At 67.2% G+C, this 15,498-nt stretch overlaps 1 protein-coding gene across 4 annotated transcripts; it reads right to left on the bottom strand.

Moving 5' to 3' along the window:
- Positions 1 to 31: 31 nt before the first annotated feature.
- On the bottom strand, positions 32 to 14,063 carry TMC6 (transmembrane channel like 6). 4 transcript variants are annotated; one of them, XM_032321880.1, is made up of 21 exons: positions 13,985 to 14,063; positions 12,317 to 12,455; positions 12,018 to 12,157; positions 11,766 to 11,861; positions 11,298 to 11,456; positions 10,022 to 10,127; positions 9,796 to 9,892; positions 9,335 to 9,595; positions 8,818 to 9,005; positions 7,094 to 7,238; positions 6,507 to 6,662; positions 5,951 to 6,102; positions 5,770 to 5,851; positions 5,492 to 5,589; positions 4,692 to 4,787; positions 4,348 to 4,423; positions 3,526 to 3,659; positions 3,250 to 3,426; positions 3,046 to 3,124; positions 871 to 938; positions 32 to 302 (listed from the first exon to the last, which is right to left on the bottom strand). In XM_032321880.1, exons 2-21 carry the CDS (start codon positions 12,370 to 12,372, stop codon positions 248 to 250), a joined length of 2,421 nt encoding a protein of 806 aa, XP_032177771.1. In that variant the 5' UTR covers positions 12,373 to 12,455; positions 13,985 to 14,063; the 3' UTR covers positions 32 to 247. The 4 variants fall into 4 exon arrangements, with proteins under 4 accessions (XP_032177771.1, XP_032177772.1, XP_032177773.1 ...); XM_032321881.1 differs by having other exon boundaries at positions 3,526 to 3,672; XM_032321882.1 differs by lacking the exon at positions 13,985 to 14,063 and adding an exon at positions 13,333 to 13,623 and having other exon boundaries at positions 12,018 to 12,105.
- Between the last annotated feature and the right edge of the window lie 1,435 nt (positions 14,064 to 15,498).

Here is a 15,498-nt window from a genome sequence, read left to right on the forward strand (position 1 = left end):
CCGCCTCTGAGCACAGAATCCCAGGGGCAGCTCATCTTACAAAACACGTTTTATCAGAATAAATAGTCCCCGCAGGACACCGTCCACGGGTGCCCCCCACCACTTGCCCAGCGTCCTCCAGTGCCGGCCTCGGTGCACTGCAGAGTCCCTGGTCGGCGTCCGCACCTACAGGGCCAGGGGAACGGAGGGCGGCCCAGGCCCAGGCCGCACCTGTGAGCAGACGCGGAGCCTCCATGCCTGTCGCATCCTACCAGACGTCCGGATCGTCCACCAGCCTCTCGGTCTCCTGGCTTCTACCAACCCTGCCAGAAGGGGGAGTCAGTGAGGAGGCCCAGGGACCTGGTGGGAGGCTGAGGGGTCCCTCCAGGCAGGCCGAAGCCAGACACCCAGCAGCCCCCCTCAGGAGCTGCCTTCAGGTGTCCCGAGCGTAAAGATGCGTCTGGACAGCCTCAAAGGGCCGGACAGACCTCCCCTGTGTCTGCAGGTGAGGCGGGGTGGGGCGGGGGGGGGGGCAGACGGCTCAGTCTGGGGGTCCCTGCTGCCCAGGGATGAGCCCCAGCACCTCCGACGGCCCCCCTGGCCCGGCACATGCACCCCCTAGGGATGAAGAGGGCCAGCTCCCGGGCACTCCGACTTAGGAAGTAAAGGGCCCCGGCGCCCAGCTCTGCCTGCCCCACACACACTTCTTTCTTCTCTAATTTCCTTTTCTCACCAGACTTCACCAGGCTGGAGCAGGAGAGCCGGGAAGGAGGGCGGCCAGGGAGCCCCGCGCCCCCTCCCACCTCACCCCCAGCTCTGCATGATGCCCGGCCCTGGCCCCCTGCCCCCAACACTCATGCACCGAGTGCCCGACCCCTCCAAGGCCCTCACCTGTTCCTCTCCTTCCTCTCGTAGACGGAGTGAAGCCTGTTGATCAAGAAGACTTTGTCTTCCCCCTCCTAAAAAGGCCAGAACACAAAGGGTGAGTGGACAGTCGTCCCTCTGTCTGTCCAGAACAGACTATTCCACATGACAAGCACAAAATGTTTAAAGGGGGAAAGGGCACCAAACGACAGAAAAACCAAGAGCCAGGCAACGGGCATACGTATAGATAGATCTAAGCTTCCTAGTGGCCAAGGCGAAAAAGGACATGTGATAAGGGGCCCAGGGAAGGCCACAGAGTCTGCCTAACTTCATTTAAAACTGGCATCGCCACTTACTGACTCCGTGTTGGGCAAATTACCTCCCATCTGACCTCAGAGTCACCATCTGTAAACGGGAGATAAGGGTGCCTGCGGCGTGGGGCTCTGTGAGCTTCTACTGTTCTAATGACCACCAAACTGGTGGCTTACGACAACACAAATTTGTCTTTCAGTTCTGGAGGTCAGCAGTCCCAAACGGCTCTCACTGCGCCAAGGATCAAGGTGTCAGCCAAACCAGGGACTCTCGGGAAGCAATCTTCCTTCCTTTTCCAGCTTCTGAAATCTGCCCGTAGCCCTTGGCTCTCTGCCCCTTCCATCCGAGTCAGTGGGTACAGAAGGCCATGTCTGCCCTGCCCAGGCCCGGGAAGAGCCACTCCAGGGGCCTAGCCGAGCCCAGACCTGCAGCTCCCACGCCCTGCCCTGGTCTGCACCAGGGGCCTGCCCGGAGAATGGTCTTCCTGCTCCCAGGTTGCTAGCAGGTAGAGCTGGGACCCTCCTCCCGGTGCAGCTGTGCACCCACCGGCCCCACCGCCACCCCAGACCCCGCAGGCGCCCAGACGCGCCACATGATAGGGCAGCAGCTGGCTGGCAAAAACCCAGACCTCGGCCAGAATGCCTGGCCTCAAGCCCTGCTCCCTGGGGGTAAAAGGGAAGCAGACCAGGGCTCCTAGTGTGTTCCCTGAGCCCCCCAAGAAGTGGGAGCTGTCCTTAAGGGACCTTCCTGCTTGGGATCCGGGCCCTGCACTGATGAGCCAGCAGCCAGGGCCCCCGCCTACCGCCCCCAAGCCTTGTCCTGCCCTGGCTGAGACCCCAGCACGCGCCAGATGAGGTGCAGCCCCGGCCCCAGGTGAACGCCAGGCCACAGGCACTGCCGGCTCCACAGTGGCTCAAGCAACCAGCAGGCAGAATCTCCCGAAGGAGGGGTGCCTGGTGGCTCAGTGGGTTAAAGCCTCTGCCTCTGACTCAGGTCACGATCTCAAGGTCCTGGGATCGAGCCCCACGTTGGGCTCTCTGCTCGGCAGGGAGCCTGCTTCCTCCTCTCTCTGCCTGCCTCTCTGCCTACTTGTGATCTCTCTCCCTCTCTGTCAAATAAATAAATCTTAAAAAAAAAAAAAGTCTCCCGAAGGGGAACAGCCATGAATAGACTGATGGCAAGGCCCGGGGTGAGGTGAGAAAACACCCCCCGCGTCTCCATGGAGCCCCAGGGTCACTGGCAGGTCCAGCTGAGCAGACCGCAGCAGGACACAGTCCCTCGGGCTGGGCTGGAGCAGCTCGGGGCTGGCAGGTTCCCAGGGGCCGACCGTGCGGTGGGGTCCCAGCACCACCCTGCCTCTCACGCTTTGGTGATAAACTACAACGGGCTTAATAAAACTGATTTAGGGGGCGCCTGGGTGGCTCAGCCGGTAAAGCGCCTGCCTCCAGCTCCGGTCGTGATCCCAGGGTCCCAGGATCGAGTCCCTGCTCAGCGGGGAGCCTGCTTCTCCCTCTGCCTCCGGCCTGTGCTCTTGCTCTCACTCTCCGTCTCCAGTAAATTTAAAAAAAGTTAAAAAGCTCTAAATCCAGGCCCACTTTCACCCTTACTCCACTTGTTTGGAAAACGTGGGTCCCCCAAAAAGTCCAAAAACAATTTCCAATACCTTAAAGACCCCCCCAGAGACCCCGTGGGGCCACAGGCCCTAAAATGCCGGAGCCGCAATCCCACCCGGCTGGAGCCCTGCCCCGGGGGTGTCGGGGCGGCCGCCGCCACCCCAGCTCTGCTCAGTACCAGCCTCACGCGGGAATGTGTCCTGTGGCCCACAGAGCCCCTGGGTGACCGGGTGGGGGTGGCGGCCCCCAGAGCGTGGCAGGGGCAGGGGACACTCACGTTGCTGATCTGCTCCTTGAGGAGGCAGATGACCCTCCGTTGTCCCTTCACCACCTGGATGTTGAGGTAGATCACGGCCCTGCGGGATCAGAGCCAAGCGGTCCGGGCTGAGGGGGTGGGGGGAGAGGGACCGGCGGGCGGAGGGACCGGCGGGCGGAGGGACGGGCCGCGGCCCCCACCCGGCAGGTCCCCGCCCGCACTCACAGCAGCAGGGCTGACACCAGGTAGACGGGGAAGGTGTTCTCCACCAGGTACCGGTGCACCCAGGGCAGCCAGGAGACCCGGGGGCCCGCCGCCTCCAGGCGGTGCACCCACACCTTGCCCGCCTCGTACATGGTGTCCAGGGTCCGGAAGGGGCCGCAGGTGCTGGAAGGCTTCACCCTGCGGGGAGAGGGCGAAGGCGACCGCCCCGTCACCCGACCCCGCAGCCCCGGATCCCGGGGCGACGCCACCCCCCACCCGAGGCCGAGCACCACTCACTGCCACACAGCGTAGCAGAGGAAGACGGCGGCTCCCAGGAAGGAGGGGAAGCAGAGCAGCGAGACGAAGACGGTGCTCATGTGGGAGGCCAGCCAGGGTCTGCGGGGCGCCTGGCAGTTGGCCATCAGGCTGGTCTGGGGACAAAGGCTGAGATTCGCCACTGCCGGCTGGGGCCTGGGGCGGGGTGGGGGGGGGCTACCAGGGGGAGGGGGAAAGGGCGGTGCTTCTGGGAGGGACCCTTCTGCCCCAGGGGGCAGACAGTCCCAGGACTGTCTCCCCAGCCCGTAAACCGCCAGGCTGCTTTACGGAGGGGAGACTGAGGCACACGAGGGCTGGTCTGTCCACCATCCCTCATATACGGAAGACCTGACAGGGACGGCCACCTCCGGTGGCTGGCGGTCTCCGCTGGGCCAGGCCCCGCACCCAGTACCTTATGAATGCCATCCCCAGCAGGCCCCCGCGGACACGGTCCCGCTGCAGAGACCAGGAGACAGGGCCGGAGGGAGAAGCTGGCTCTCCACGGAGGACACCCCAGCCCGAGGACGGAGGAGCGGGCTCCCTCCCCTCGGCCCGGCTGCCCGGCCCCGCCCCGGCTGGCCCCCTCGAGCACCCGGCAGTGACCACGGACCCCAGCAGGATGCCGCCCAGCCCGGGAAGGGCAGCGATGCCGGGACGGCAGTCGGCCACTCCCTGGGGCCGGGGGAGGAGGGGAGGGGTCCAGAGCCCCAGGGCTCTGTGTCCCCCAGCCCCGTGGCCCAGCCTGGTGACTGCACAGTCTCCCGAGGCGCCACCGGCCTCCCGGGTCCCAGGGGACACCCGTACCTTCTTGACGTAGAAGATGAGCAGCAGTTTGATGATCTGGACGGCGGGGAGGAGAGGACAGAAGAGGACCCCCAGCCTGGGGAGGCAGGGAGGGGTGCGGGCTGCAGTCCGGAGGCCAGGGTCAGGACCCCCATGCTGCACCCCAGAGCGACAACGGCCGGGCTCGGGGTCACAACGAGACTGCCCCAAGGCCAGGCTGGGCACAGCCCTGCACCCTGAGATGCGAGGGGTCCGGGCCCAGGTCACCGCAGAACCCCCAAGCCAGGGCCTTGCTGCAGGCCTAGCAGGGAAGGGGCTCAGCCGTCCCGGGGGCCGGGCGATGCCGGCAAGCCGGAGACACTCACCAGGTCAGGGTCTGCCCGTAAATCAGCTCCAGGACATTCCCGGCAATGTCGAACTCTGGCTTCTCCCTCCTCTTCAGCTTCTTCTCAGAGATGAGCCTGGGGCAGAGGAGTCGCCGAGGGTCACGTGGGAGGGCCAATCCCAGAGGCCGATCCCCAGCGGGCAGGCACGGGGGCTGGGGACCCTCCCCTCAGGCGCCTGGCGGATGTCAGGGGACACGGCCGGCTGAGGGCCTCCACCTGAGGGGCTCCGGGCTCCGGCTGATTTCCTCTCCCTCTTTTTTCTTTTTTTTAAACCAATCTCTATACCCAACGTGGGGCTCGAACTCAGGACCCTGAGATCAGAGTTGCACGCGCCACGCACGGAGCCGGGCGCCCCCCGTCTTGGTCTTTTTTCTACTCTCGGGTATGAACACGCGCAACAGGCCTCAGTTTTACTGATGGTTCAACTTCCCACTTTAAAATTATCGAACTCCTCTATTCCCAGAAAAAAACACAGACAAGAAAATAAAAGTAGCAGCTGCCCCGCGCCCGGCAGCGTTCTGAAAACGCCCTCCTCCGACCCTTCTCCGCGCGTGCGACGGGGACCAGACACCGCGCTGAAAACCCTCCCCCCCCCCCCCCGAAAACACGTTCCGCCCCGCCTGCGGCTCTGCTTGACTTGACGACCGCGCACAGGACAGGCTTCCCGGGAGCGGACAGACGCGCCCAGGGGGGACCTCCAGGCGCTCCCTGCCTGCCTCACAGCCCTCCCGGGGGCGTGGGGAGCCCAGGGGCCCCGGCGGCGCGTGCAGGGGCCTCACCTCCACACCAGCTCCCCGAACAGCGTGTCCAGCAGCACGAAGATGAAGTCCAGCACCGTGAGCCGGTAGAGCTCCTGGCCCACGAAGTTCTCCCAGCACTGGAACAGACCAGCCTCAGCCCCTGGGGACGCCGAAGCCCCGGCCCCCCGCCCACCCCAGCGGCCCGCCCCACACCCAGACTGGGCCAGACGCACCACCCAGCCGGCCGGGGAGGGCCCTGCACCCCCATCCCTAGCAACAGAGCAGCCCCCGCGTCAGGCCCCCGTGGCTTCCCTCACCTGGTCCTTCAGGGTGCCCACCCTGCGGCCCAGCCAGTGGTAGCAGAGGATGCCCAGGATGGCCATCTTAAAGATGAGGTTCCTGCAGAGGACAAGGAAGCAGGGAGTGCTGAGAGAGGCGGACCCGGGGGACAGAGGCCCCGCCCCAGGCCACCTCCCCCCGACCCAGCCGGCCACACACCTGCAGATGGCCAGGTACACCTCCAGGACCGGGGAGTCCTGCCGCTCCAGGGCCGCCAGGCAGCGGAACAGGTAGGGGGCCCCCAGGTTCAGGAGGCAGACCACCATGGGCAGGGCCAGCAGTGCCCCCTCCTGATCAGCGGACACTGGGCTCTGCAGCAGGAGGGGTGGCAGTGGTCACGGCAAGTGCCACGGTTGGCAGGTGCCGCGGCCAGGAGGGCCCCCCACCGAGGTGGAAGGAGGGGGTCAAACTGCCTCACAGACCCCCACCCACCCACCCCCCGCCAGCAAGAGACTCCCCACCCCCAGGCTTCGGGTTCAAACCACACAGGAAGGGGGTGGGGACACAGGTGTCAGAAGAGAACCCGAAACAGCAGCAGGAGGGAGAGACGGGTGCAGGCGGAGAGCGAGCCACCCAGGGGGGAAAGCTGCCGGGGGGTGGCAGGCGTGGGCGGGGGTGGGTGGGGGATTGCAGTCACCAAGGACCATCCGAATTCAGCAGGGTTCTGACCCTGCGGTCAGGGCCCCGGGGCCGTCCGTTCTCTCTCTGCCCGCACCTTGATCATGAGCTCCGAGAAGGCGTAGACGGCCATGGTGCAGCCCACCGTGGTCCCCAGGCAGAGCAGCCACACCAGCCCCAGCACGGCCACCTGCCGCAGCCGCCCGCACGCGCTCCGGGGGCCCTGCCGCCGCTGCCGCTCCGCCAGCAGCTCCTGCGGGCGGCCGAGCCCGTCACGGACCCGCACACACACGCAGACGCACACGGGGCCCTGCGGGGCGGACACCGGGGATCCCGCCTCTCCCACCCCCAGTGCTGCCGCCCATCCCTCCTGGCTGCGTGGGTCCACCCTGGGCCCGCACGCACACGGACCCGTGCTCCATGCACAGTCCGGCTCACGGCCTCCCGCACGCTCGAGGGCCCTGGACATGGACCCCAGCCAGCGGGCGAGAGGCAGCCCCAGATGAGACAGTCGTATGGGAGAAAACTCCAGGGCGACTCCCAGGGCTACCTGGTGTCCCTGGAACCGGGGTGACAGGCCAAGACCCCACCCTCATGCCCTGCCCACAGCTCTGGCCACGTGGGCCAAGTCTGCGGGAGCCGAGCAGGTGGGGACAGCAGCCTCGGGCCCCCCGAGCGGCTCACCTTCAGATGGGTTCGGATGTTGTCGCACTGGAGGCGGGAGGCCCGTCTCTGAGTCACCTTGTGGTCCCAGGAGCAGAAGACGGTGACAGCATGAACCCCTGAGGCGCTGCCCACCCGGTAGCTCTCCCCGAAAGAGCGGGACATGCTGGAAGGGACAGAGCCAGGAGAGAGGTGACGAGGGGCACGGAGGCCGCAGAGAGGGCAGTCAGGATGCTCCCCGCAGCCAGAACCCACCACGCACTCTGAGGAGCCCTCCGGGAGCGAGAGGGGCCCTCCGCTGGCACCCACCCCTCCTCCAGCCCCGCGCTCCAGGCCCCCTGCTGCGGGATGCCGGTCACCCTCCATCAACCCGTCTAACTCGCTGCCACCAGCCACACGTGGCTGCACTGGCACCCGCCGATGGGGCTGGCCGCCTCCTACACGGACATCGCGGCAGAGTACGCCCACTTACCCCAGGCCTTTTGCACGGCCTCTCGCAACAGTCAAAACACCCTCCTCCACTTCTCCCCCGCCCGACCGTATTCAACCCCCCTGACACGAGCACCTCCTCCCAAGCCAGCCTGGCTCCTCCAACGCCCCAGAACAGGCCGGCAAGCGCCTAGAGGGCACTGCGGCTTCCCAGCCTCCTCTCCGGTCCGTCTTCTCCCCTAGACACCAGGTTCCTCGAGGACAGGCCCCACACTCACTCACCCTCCTGCCCGGAGCTGAGCACAGCCGAGGTCCCGAGACGGGAAGGGGATGCGCGGGTGGAAAGAAGGAAGGGGAGACGGAAGGACGGACAGAACTAATGAAGGAGGGATGGACGGATGGACGGACAGATGGACGGATGGATAGATGGACGGATGGAAGGCAGGATGGACGGACAGATGGACGGATGGATAGACGGACGGATGGAAGGCAGGATGGACGGACAGATGGACGGATGGATAGACGGACGGATGGAAGGCAGGATGGACGGACAGATGGACGGATGGATAGACGGACGGATGGAAGGCAGGATGGACGGACAGATGGACGGATGGATAGACGGACGGATGGAAGGCAGGATGGACGGACAGATGGACGGATGGATAGACGGACGGATGGAAGGCAGGATGGACGGACAGATGGACGGATGGATAGACGGACGGATGGAAGGCAGGATGGACGGACAGATGGACGGATGGATAGACGGACGGATGGAAGGCAGGATGGACGGACAGATGGACGGATGGATAGACGGACGGATGGAAGGCAGGATGGACGGACAGATGGACGGATGGATAGACGGACGGATGGAAGGCAGGATGGACGGACAGATGGACGGATGGAGTGATGGACGGATGGAAGGCAGGATGGACGTACAGATGGACGGATGGAGTGATGGACGGATGGAAGGCAGGATGGACGGACAGATGGACGGATGGAGTGATGGACGGATGGAAGGCAGGATGGACGGACAGATGGACGGATGGAGTGATGGACGGATGGAAGGCAGGATGGACGGACAGATGGACGGATGGAGTGATGGATAGATGGACGGATGGAAGGCAGGATGGACGGACAGATGGACGGATGGAGTGATGGATAGATGGACGGATGGAAGGCAGGATGGATGGAGGGAGGACAGGGCAGACGGACAGACGGACGGGTGAGGGGATGGACAGGAGGAGGGATCCATAACGAATGAATGAGGAGACGAGCGGTCGTCCTCAGAGCCCAGGTCACATGGGGGACGCGGTTACCTGTACACCAGCGTGATGCAGGTGATGAAGAAGGCCACCCCCACCGTGAAGAGGTAGGCCAGGGGCATGTTGTAGGGCAGGCTCTCGGCCTCGCGGCCGCACGGACGCCCCGGCGGGAGCGCACACGGCCGGCTCAGCGAGCTGTTACTGTAGTAGCCGTAGTACAGGACAGTGTGGTTGAAGCTGCCCTGCGGGGAGGAGGCCCCATGGAGTCACGGACCCTCCCCTGCCCACCCCTGCCCCAGCCTCAGGCAGAAGAAGGGCGCCCACAGGGGCAGGGCGAGGAGAGGGCAGGGCAGGGGCAGGGAGGAGAGCCCAGGGGTCGACAGAGGGCCACAGCCATCCTGGGGCTCCCCGGCCCCGGGGAAGTCAGGGCAGGACGGAGGAGGCCACGGCCCCCCCCACCGGGAGTCCCGGCACAGGCAGGGGAGAGGGCTCCCTGGAGGAAGCTGTGCGAAAGGGGGTTCGAAGGCGGGGCCCCCGCCCACAGACGCCCCCCACCTGAGCGAGCCCTCACCCCGCCCGTGAGCAGCTCCAGGCCCGTGAAGCTGGGGGCAGAGCCCGGGGAGGCGGGCGGCGGGAAGGCGGCCTGCACGCCCACCAGGAAGGCGAGCAGCAGCGGCAGCAGGAGCGCGTTGAAGGCCAGCAGGGTCTTGAGGAAGAGGAAGTAGGAGAGCACGCTGGAGCCGAACCGGCCTCCGATCCGCTTCAGGGCATAGCGCCAGGGCATCAGGGCCAGCAGGCCCGAGAGCAGCGCGAGCCCCAGGCCGTGCAGGGCCTGCGGGCACAGAGGCGGGAAGGGAAGAGGGGCCGCCCTGAGCCCCCGGGCGAGGGGAGGCCAGACTCAGAGGTGCAGGGGGCGTGGAGGGGAGGGCGGGTCTGAAGGCTGGGATACCCCACACACGGGACGGCCACAGAAGGGGGGCTCCCTACCCCTACCCGGCCGCCCAGGGCCCGCCGCGGACAGCAGACCCCTACCAGGACGCAGGCGTCTCGGAGCCGGCCACAGCAGGAGAGGAGCCCACGCCGGCCAGGCCGGCCCTGCCGCTTCCCCCTCGGGGTCCGGCTCTCCTCTCTGGGGACACAGGCGGCATCAGGGCGGGGCCAGGGATGGACCTGACACCCCCCAGGGGGTACCCGCCACCCAGCCCTCCCCCGCCATGGCAGTGGGTCTGGAGACGGCCCGAGGCCAACAGGCACTGACCGCAGGCAGCGTTTCTCGGCCAGGCCCAAGGGCATCCCCCGGAGCATGTGGTCCCGCTGGGCCACCGTCAGGCCCTGCAGCTCCTTCACCAGCAGGAGCCGCTTCTCTGCAGGAGGATGGGGCCGTCAGGGCCCACGGCAACCCTCCTTCCCTCCCGCCCGTGCCCGTGCCCCTGGACGAGGCTATCAGCCCCTGCTGGCCCGCCCCAGCGCAGACCTCCGCCTGCCCCCCAGCCCCAGACGACTGCTCTCGGCCTGCATCACTCAAGCCAGACCCTGCCGTGCCCGCCTGTCTTCCCCGCCTATGAGCCCGGGGCCCCTCCTCCTGGATCCTAACTCTCCTCCTGGGTCCCCACAAGCCTCCTGCTCTGACCCCCCCCACCTGAGCCTCACCCCCACCCTCCTGCTCAGCAGTGATGAGGTCCCAACCCCACCCCCTAGCACCTCCCCCCTCACCAGCTCCTGCGAGGTGATGGGGGTCGGGGTCCGTAGAGCCACCGCCTCGCCCCCTCTCTTTCCCACCTTTGCTACCACCCTGGGAGAGGACACCACCTCACCCCAAAGTGACAGACAAGCGGACACCTGGCCAGGCCTGCAAAGCGCAAGTTGCCCAGAGCCCGCTCCTCCCCGCCCAGTCCATCACCTACCACAGGGCCTTGAGTAAACTGGGGAGGACACAGACAGGACCCCAGCACAGTGCCTGAGCTCCGGGCCCCTGAACGCCACAGGCTACCTGGTTGAGACCTGACCTGTGACACTGGCCCTGTTATGACCACGGTCCCTTGCCCTCTAGCACCGCCACACCTGCCTCCCACCTCAGGGCCTTTGCACATGCCCCTCTGCTCTAGCGTCACTTCCTCCAGGAAGCCTCCCTGGATCCCTGTCCGGCCACGTCCCTCCTCAGTCCCCTCATCTGAGCTTGGATCTGCTCTTCCCTTTCGCTGGCTCCCGTCTGTTCTACTGGGCAGAAACAGGGCACCAGAGAGCGGGACCTGGTCTGCTCACCACCATCCCACCCCAAAGCCGAGAGCAGCGTGTGCAAACAAGTGCTCAGCATGGGCATGTGGGGTCTGGACACTTAAGGGCACCACGTGACATGGGTCAAACCCTTCACAGTCCAGGCGGCCCCCACTGCTCGGCTTCTCTGCCCAGGGCCCCCCCCCCCCCCCCCCCCCCCCCCCCCCCCCCCCCACCCCACCCCTGCCTGCCACCCCCCCACCCCCCCCACCACTCCCACCCCCCCACCCCCACCCCCACCTCCTAGCCCACTCTCTCACCCTCCTCCTCGAGGGCCGCAGGGTCGAGCTCCAGGTCGTAGAGGCGGAGGCTGGGCCGGGCCGAGCGCCCCACACCCCTGAGCTCAGGCCGGCTGACCCGGCGTCTCAGCTGGACCGTGCGGTTGTAGTACTGGGAGATGATAGCCCCGCGGCTGCGGCCTGTGGGCAGGTGGGGGGAGGGTCGGGGGGGCAGCACCGGCCTCGCCCCCCTGCCCCTCACCCCAGCTAGGGCCCATGAAGTCCGTTTCCTAGAGACCTCGGGCACCACTGTGTTCCCAAGAGCCTATTTTTATCCCTGGGACTCTGGAGTCGTTTCTGGAACCCAGCGAGGCCGCACGGGGCTGTGCCGGGGCTGCGCTGGGCCTCCGGGCAGTGGACGGCAGGTGCGGGGCGGAGGACTCCGCTCCACGCAACACAGATCCCCCTGAAAGCCCGGCCACCCGGGCCCGGGGAGAGGGGCCCACTCACCAATGGTGCGACTGGGCATGCTGGCCAAGATGCGGAGCGTGGCTGTGCTGGGAGCCCCGGCATCCTCTGGCCCCGGTGGGATCCGGCTGCCGCTGCCTGCAAACCACAAAGACTGGTCGGGAGGTCCTGGAGACGCGGCAGCCGGCGGTCTCCCCAGCCAATCCCCAGCCCAGGCCCGCAGCTGGGAGAGGCTGGGAAGGCTCAGAGCCCCGCCCGCGGCGCCTGTGCACTGGCCAGGCGGGGTAGGCTCACCTGTGGTCTGGGGGGCTCCGGCCCCCCGCTCCCGCTCCTGCAGCTCCAGCCCCTCCTCAGCCACCCACCGGCTCTGCTCCTGGATGAGCTGGTGGAAGGAGTCGTGCACGTCGCTCTCATCATAGGGGCTGGGCTCCTGGCTGCCGGGGTGGGAGGCGGGCCGGGCGTCAGGACTCAGCTGACCCAGCCCTGCCCCAGCAGCCACCCCCTCCACAGGCCCTGCTCCTGGTGGCCTCTCCCGGGGTGCGGGGGGCACCTCTGCCCTCCAGCCCGCCACCCCCCAGCCCCAGCGCACTTACCCGTGGTCCTCTGGGGTCTCGGGAACATGGAGGACAAAGTTCAGTGGCTGGGCCATGTCTAGGACCCACGCCCAGCCTGTCTGCCGCCCTAGGGCAGCTCAGAGCCTGGGCACAGCCTGCAAGGCCTCCCGCTGCCCATCTGCAGAGACAGGGAGTGGTGCACCGAGGTTGGCTTCCAGTGCCTGGTGCCGAACCACCCACTCCCTGGGGACCGTGGGGGGTGCCCACAGCCTAGGCTGCCAGAGCCGCTGCCTGACCCACCCCCACAGCCAAACACGGGGTCAGGTTAGTGACCCCCAATAAACCACATGCCAGATGGACCCAGGGGGAGTCCCTTCCACTGCCTGAGGGACAACGGAAGGAAGGGGGGGTTCTGAGCAGTTCCCATCGGTTTCCTCTACGGCGCCAGTCCCTGGGAAGGGGGAAGGGGGGGTGCGTGTGGACACAGCTCCTTTCCTCAGGCTCCGCCCCAGGTGTCCACCGCCCTCTTTGGGGGGAATAAGGTCAGGGCCCCTCCCAGGCCCTCCCAGGCCTTCCCAGGCCCGCCCTGAAACCCCAAAGCACTTCCTCTCACAGGAAGCCCCTCCCACGGCCAGCCCTCCCCACCTCCCACCAGCTCCAGGGGCCTCCTCCAGCCGGATTCCCACCCCCCAAAACAGGGACCACTGCCCTCCACACTGGGCTGGGCCGGGCCACTGCAAGGTCACCAGTTCTCAGGAGACCGACTCCCCGACATTCCATCACCCTGGGGCCAGCGGGGCAGCTGGCTGCGGGGGAAGGGAGGCTGGGCATTAAACAGGACGCCTTTGTCCAGCCTTTGTCCTGGCAGAGAGCTCTGTCATCGCGGGGGACAACTGGAACCAGGGTGTCCTTGTCTGGGCGCTTCACCCTGTGGGAGCAAGCAGCCCGGGGCCCAGCCCCGCGCTGCCCAGCCCTAGGCCCTCCTCCCCCGCCTCCCCTTCCTCCGCGGGAAACTCAGCACTCAGAAAAGTTGGGCTTGGCTCAAAGGGGCTCACCTGGGCTCACCCAGGCACTGCCTAGGACTTCTGCCCCGCTGACGCCCAGCGGCCGGCACCGTACCCCAGGCCCCCAGGCCGGGCAGGTCGGGCCGCGTTTCCGGGGTACAGCATTCCTGAGCCCTGAGCCAGGTGGGGAGGGGCAGGGTGGGGCGCGTCTCCGGGAACCCCGACCCGGCCGGCAGCGAGTCCGCAGGGAGCAGCAGCCGCCGGGGAGAGCCGCAGCCCAGCCGCGGGACGCAGGGGCGGCCCCAAGTCCGGGCGCCCCTCGACCCCTCTCCCCGCCAGCCTCCCGCTCCCCCGCCCCGACCGCGCGACCCGGCCCGGCCCGGCCCGCGGGCATCGCCGCTGCCCTCCCGGCTGGGGGGCCGGCTGGGGCGGGTCCGGGGGCTGCCTGGGCGGCGCGCCCGTCCAGAGAGCGGGAGGCGTCAGGCCACCCGCGCGGGAACTCTCCGCCCGGGGGCCCCGGGGCCCCAAGGAGTGGGGAGCGGGTGCGGCGGCCGCCGCAGGGGAAGTGGCTGGGCCGGGAGGACCCGGGCGCCGCCCCCAAGCCCGGGGCCCTGCGGCCTCGCCCGGACCCGCAACCCGATCCCCGCCGCTCACCCGGGGGGCGCGGGGGAGGACGAGCCCTGCGCGCTCGCGAGCCGCTCACCTGTCCCCGGAACCGCGGTCCCGGCTGCACCACCTGGGGGCGGGGCCGCGGGGTCAGGGCGGAGGGAGGGACCGGGAAGTGGGGCCCGGGGGCGACCTGGGACCGTCGCGGGACCCGCGGGGCCGAGGGAGCTGCGCCGCCCAGCCCCGGCCCACGTGGTTGCTGGCCTTCGGCGTCACGTGACCCGGCGCGCCCCCGCGCCCTCGCGCAACCTTGCCCTCCCCCCCCCACCCCACCCTCCGGCCCACTGCCGACCCGGCCCCGCCTCACACCGAGGTCTGAGCAGGGGGCGGGCGGCCGAGCGTCTGGGTCTGAGTCCACAGTGTCAGCGGGACTCAGTTTCCCCAGGTTTCAAGTGGGGACAACACTTCTCCAGCCGCCCTTTTCCCGGGGCAGTGATCAAAGCAGCCCGCCGCTGGGGCGCCTTGCGACACCGGATTGGGTAACCCTTTCCTCCACACCACCCCCTGCTGACCAACGACTGTCCCCAGCCGGCTGCAGCACCCGGCCTTTCACCCCTCTCTGGTCGGGGCGTGGTTTCTGCCGCTACTTGGACCAGAGTTGGGGCGCACTTCCTGGGTGCTAGGTCGGGAGGAGGGGGCAAGCCCCAGGGAAGCCTGACACTGTGACCATCCCCTCTGCTGTTTTCTTCGTGATTCCCATAAGCCGGGGGCTGGACACCCACTCCCGGCCTCACAGATGAGCCAACAGGCAGCGACCACGTTCATCAGCCCCCAGGGGTGTCCTCTGCCAGGGAGCTCCACCTGCACCTGCACCGAGAACCCTGACTTTGAGAAAGCCCGGCAGGTCAGAGGGGAGGCTCCCAGGGACTGGAGAGAGAATGGGCGGGATTTAGACAGTGGGTGGGGTCGGGGGACCTTTTTGGGGGGAAGCCTTGAGAGGCAGGCAGGGTGGAAGGTGAAAGGAAGGCCCTCCTGGGGGGGAGAAGGGGGGGGCAAAGCAGGATTCCCAAAAGACAGGATATAATGCAAGTGGTAAAGGGGTCCCCAGACCTGAAGTTGGACAAAGTTGGAGAGGCCAGCGTTGGGGCTCAGACGGGTTACTTTGGGCTGGATTTTGGCACAAGGCACTGCGGTATGAAGACCGGGCGGGCTGAACCCTTGCCTCTCCTCCCACGGCCCCTCTCCGTGCACACCCATGCTCCAGCCACATGGTACTTGCGTGACCCTGGCCCAACTTGCAGGTCACCTCCCATGGGAAGCCTTCCTGGATTGAACCCTGTTGGAGCACTTGCCATTTCCTGTTGACATGTTCTTTTTGCTTGTCTGTTCACCCTGCCCCCACTCTCTGACCCCACTGTGCACTGGGCACCAGCACCCAGCTTGGCGCCTGTCATAGAGGAGGGGCTTAAAACGAGGGGGTCCAGGCAGGGATGCAGAGAAGCCACGAGAGCTGAGCTGGATGAGCGGGGCCCTGAAGGAGGTGGAGAGGGAGCAAGGAGGAAAGGCAAGACCGAGGGTCCCAGGGGACCTCCAGGACAGAGAAATGGCCAA

Source organism: Mustela erminea, chromosome 18, assembly GCF_009829155.1.
Source record: "Mustela erminea isolate mMusErm1 chromosome 18, mMusErm1.Pri, whole genome shotgun sequence".
Lineage (NCBI taxonomy): Eukaryota > Metazoa > Chordata > Mammalia > Carnivora > Mustelidae > Mustela > Mustela erminea.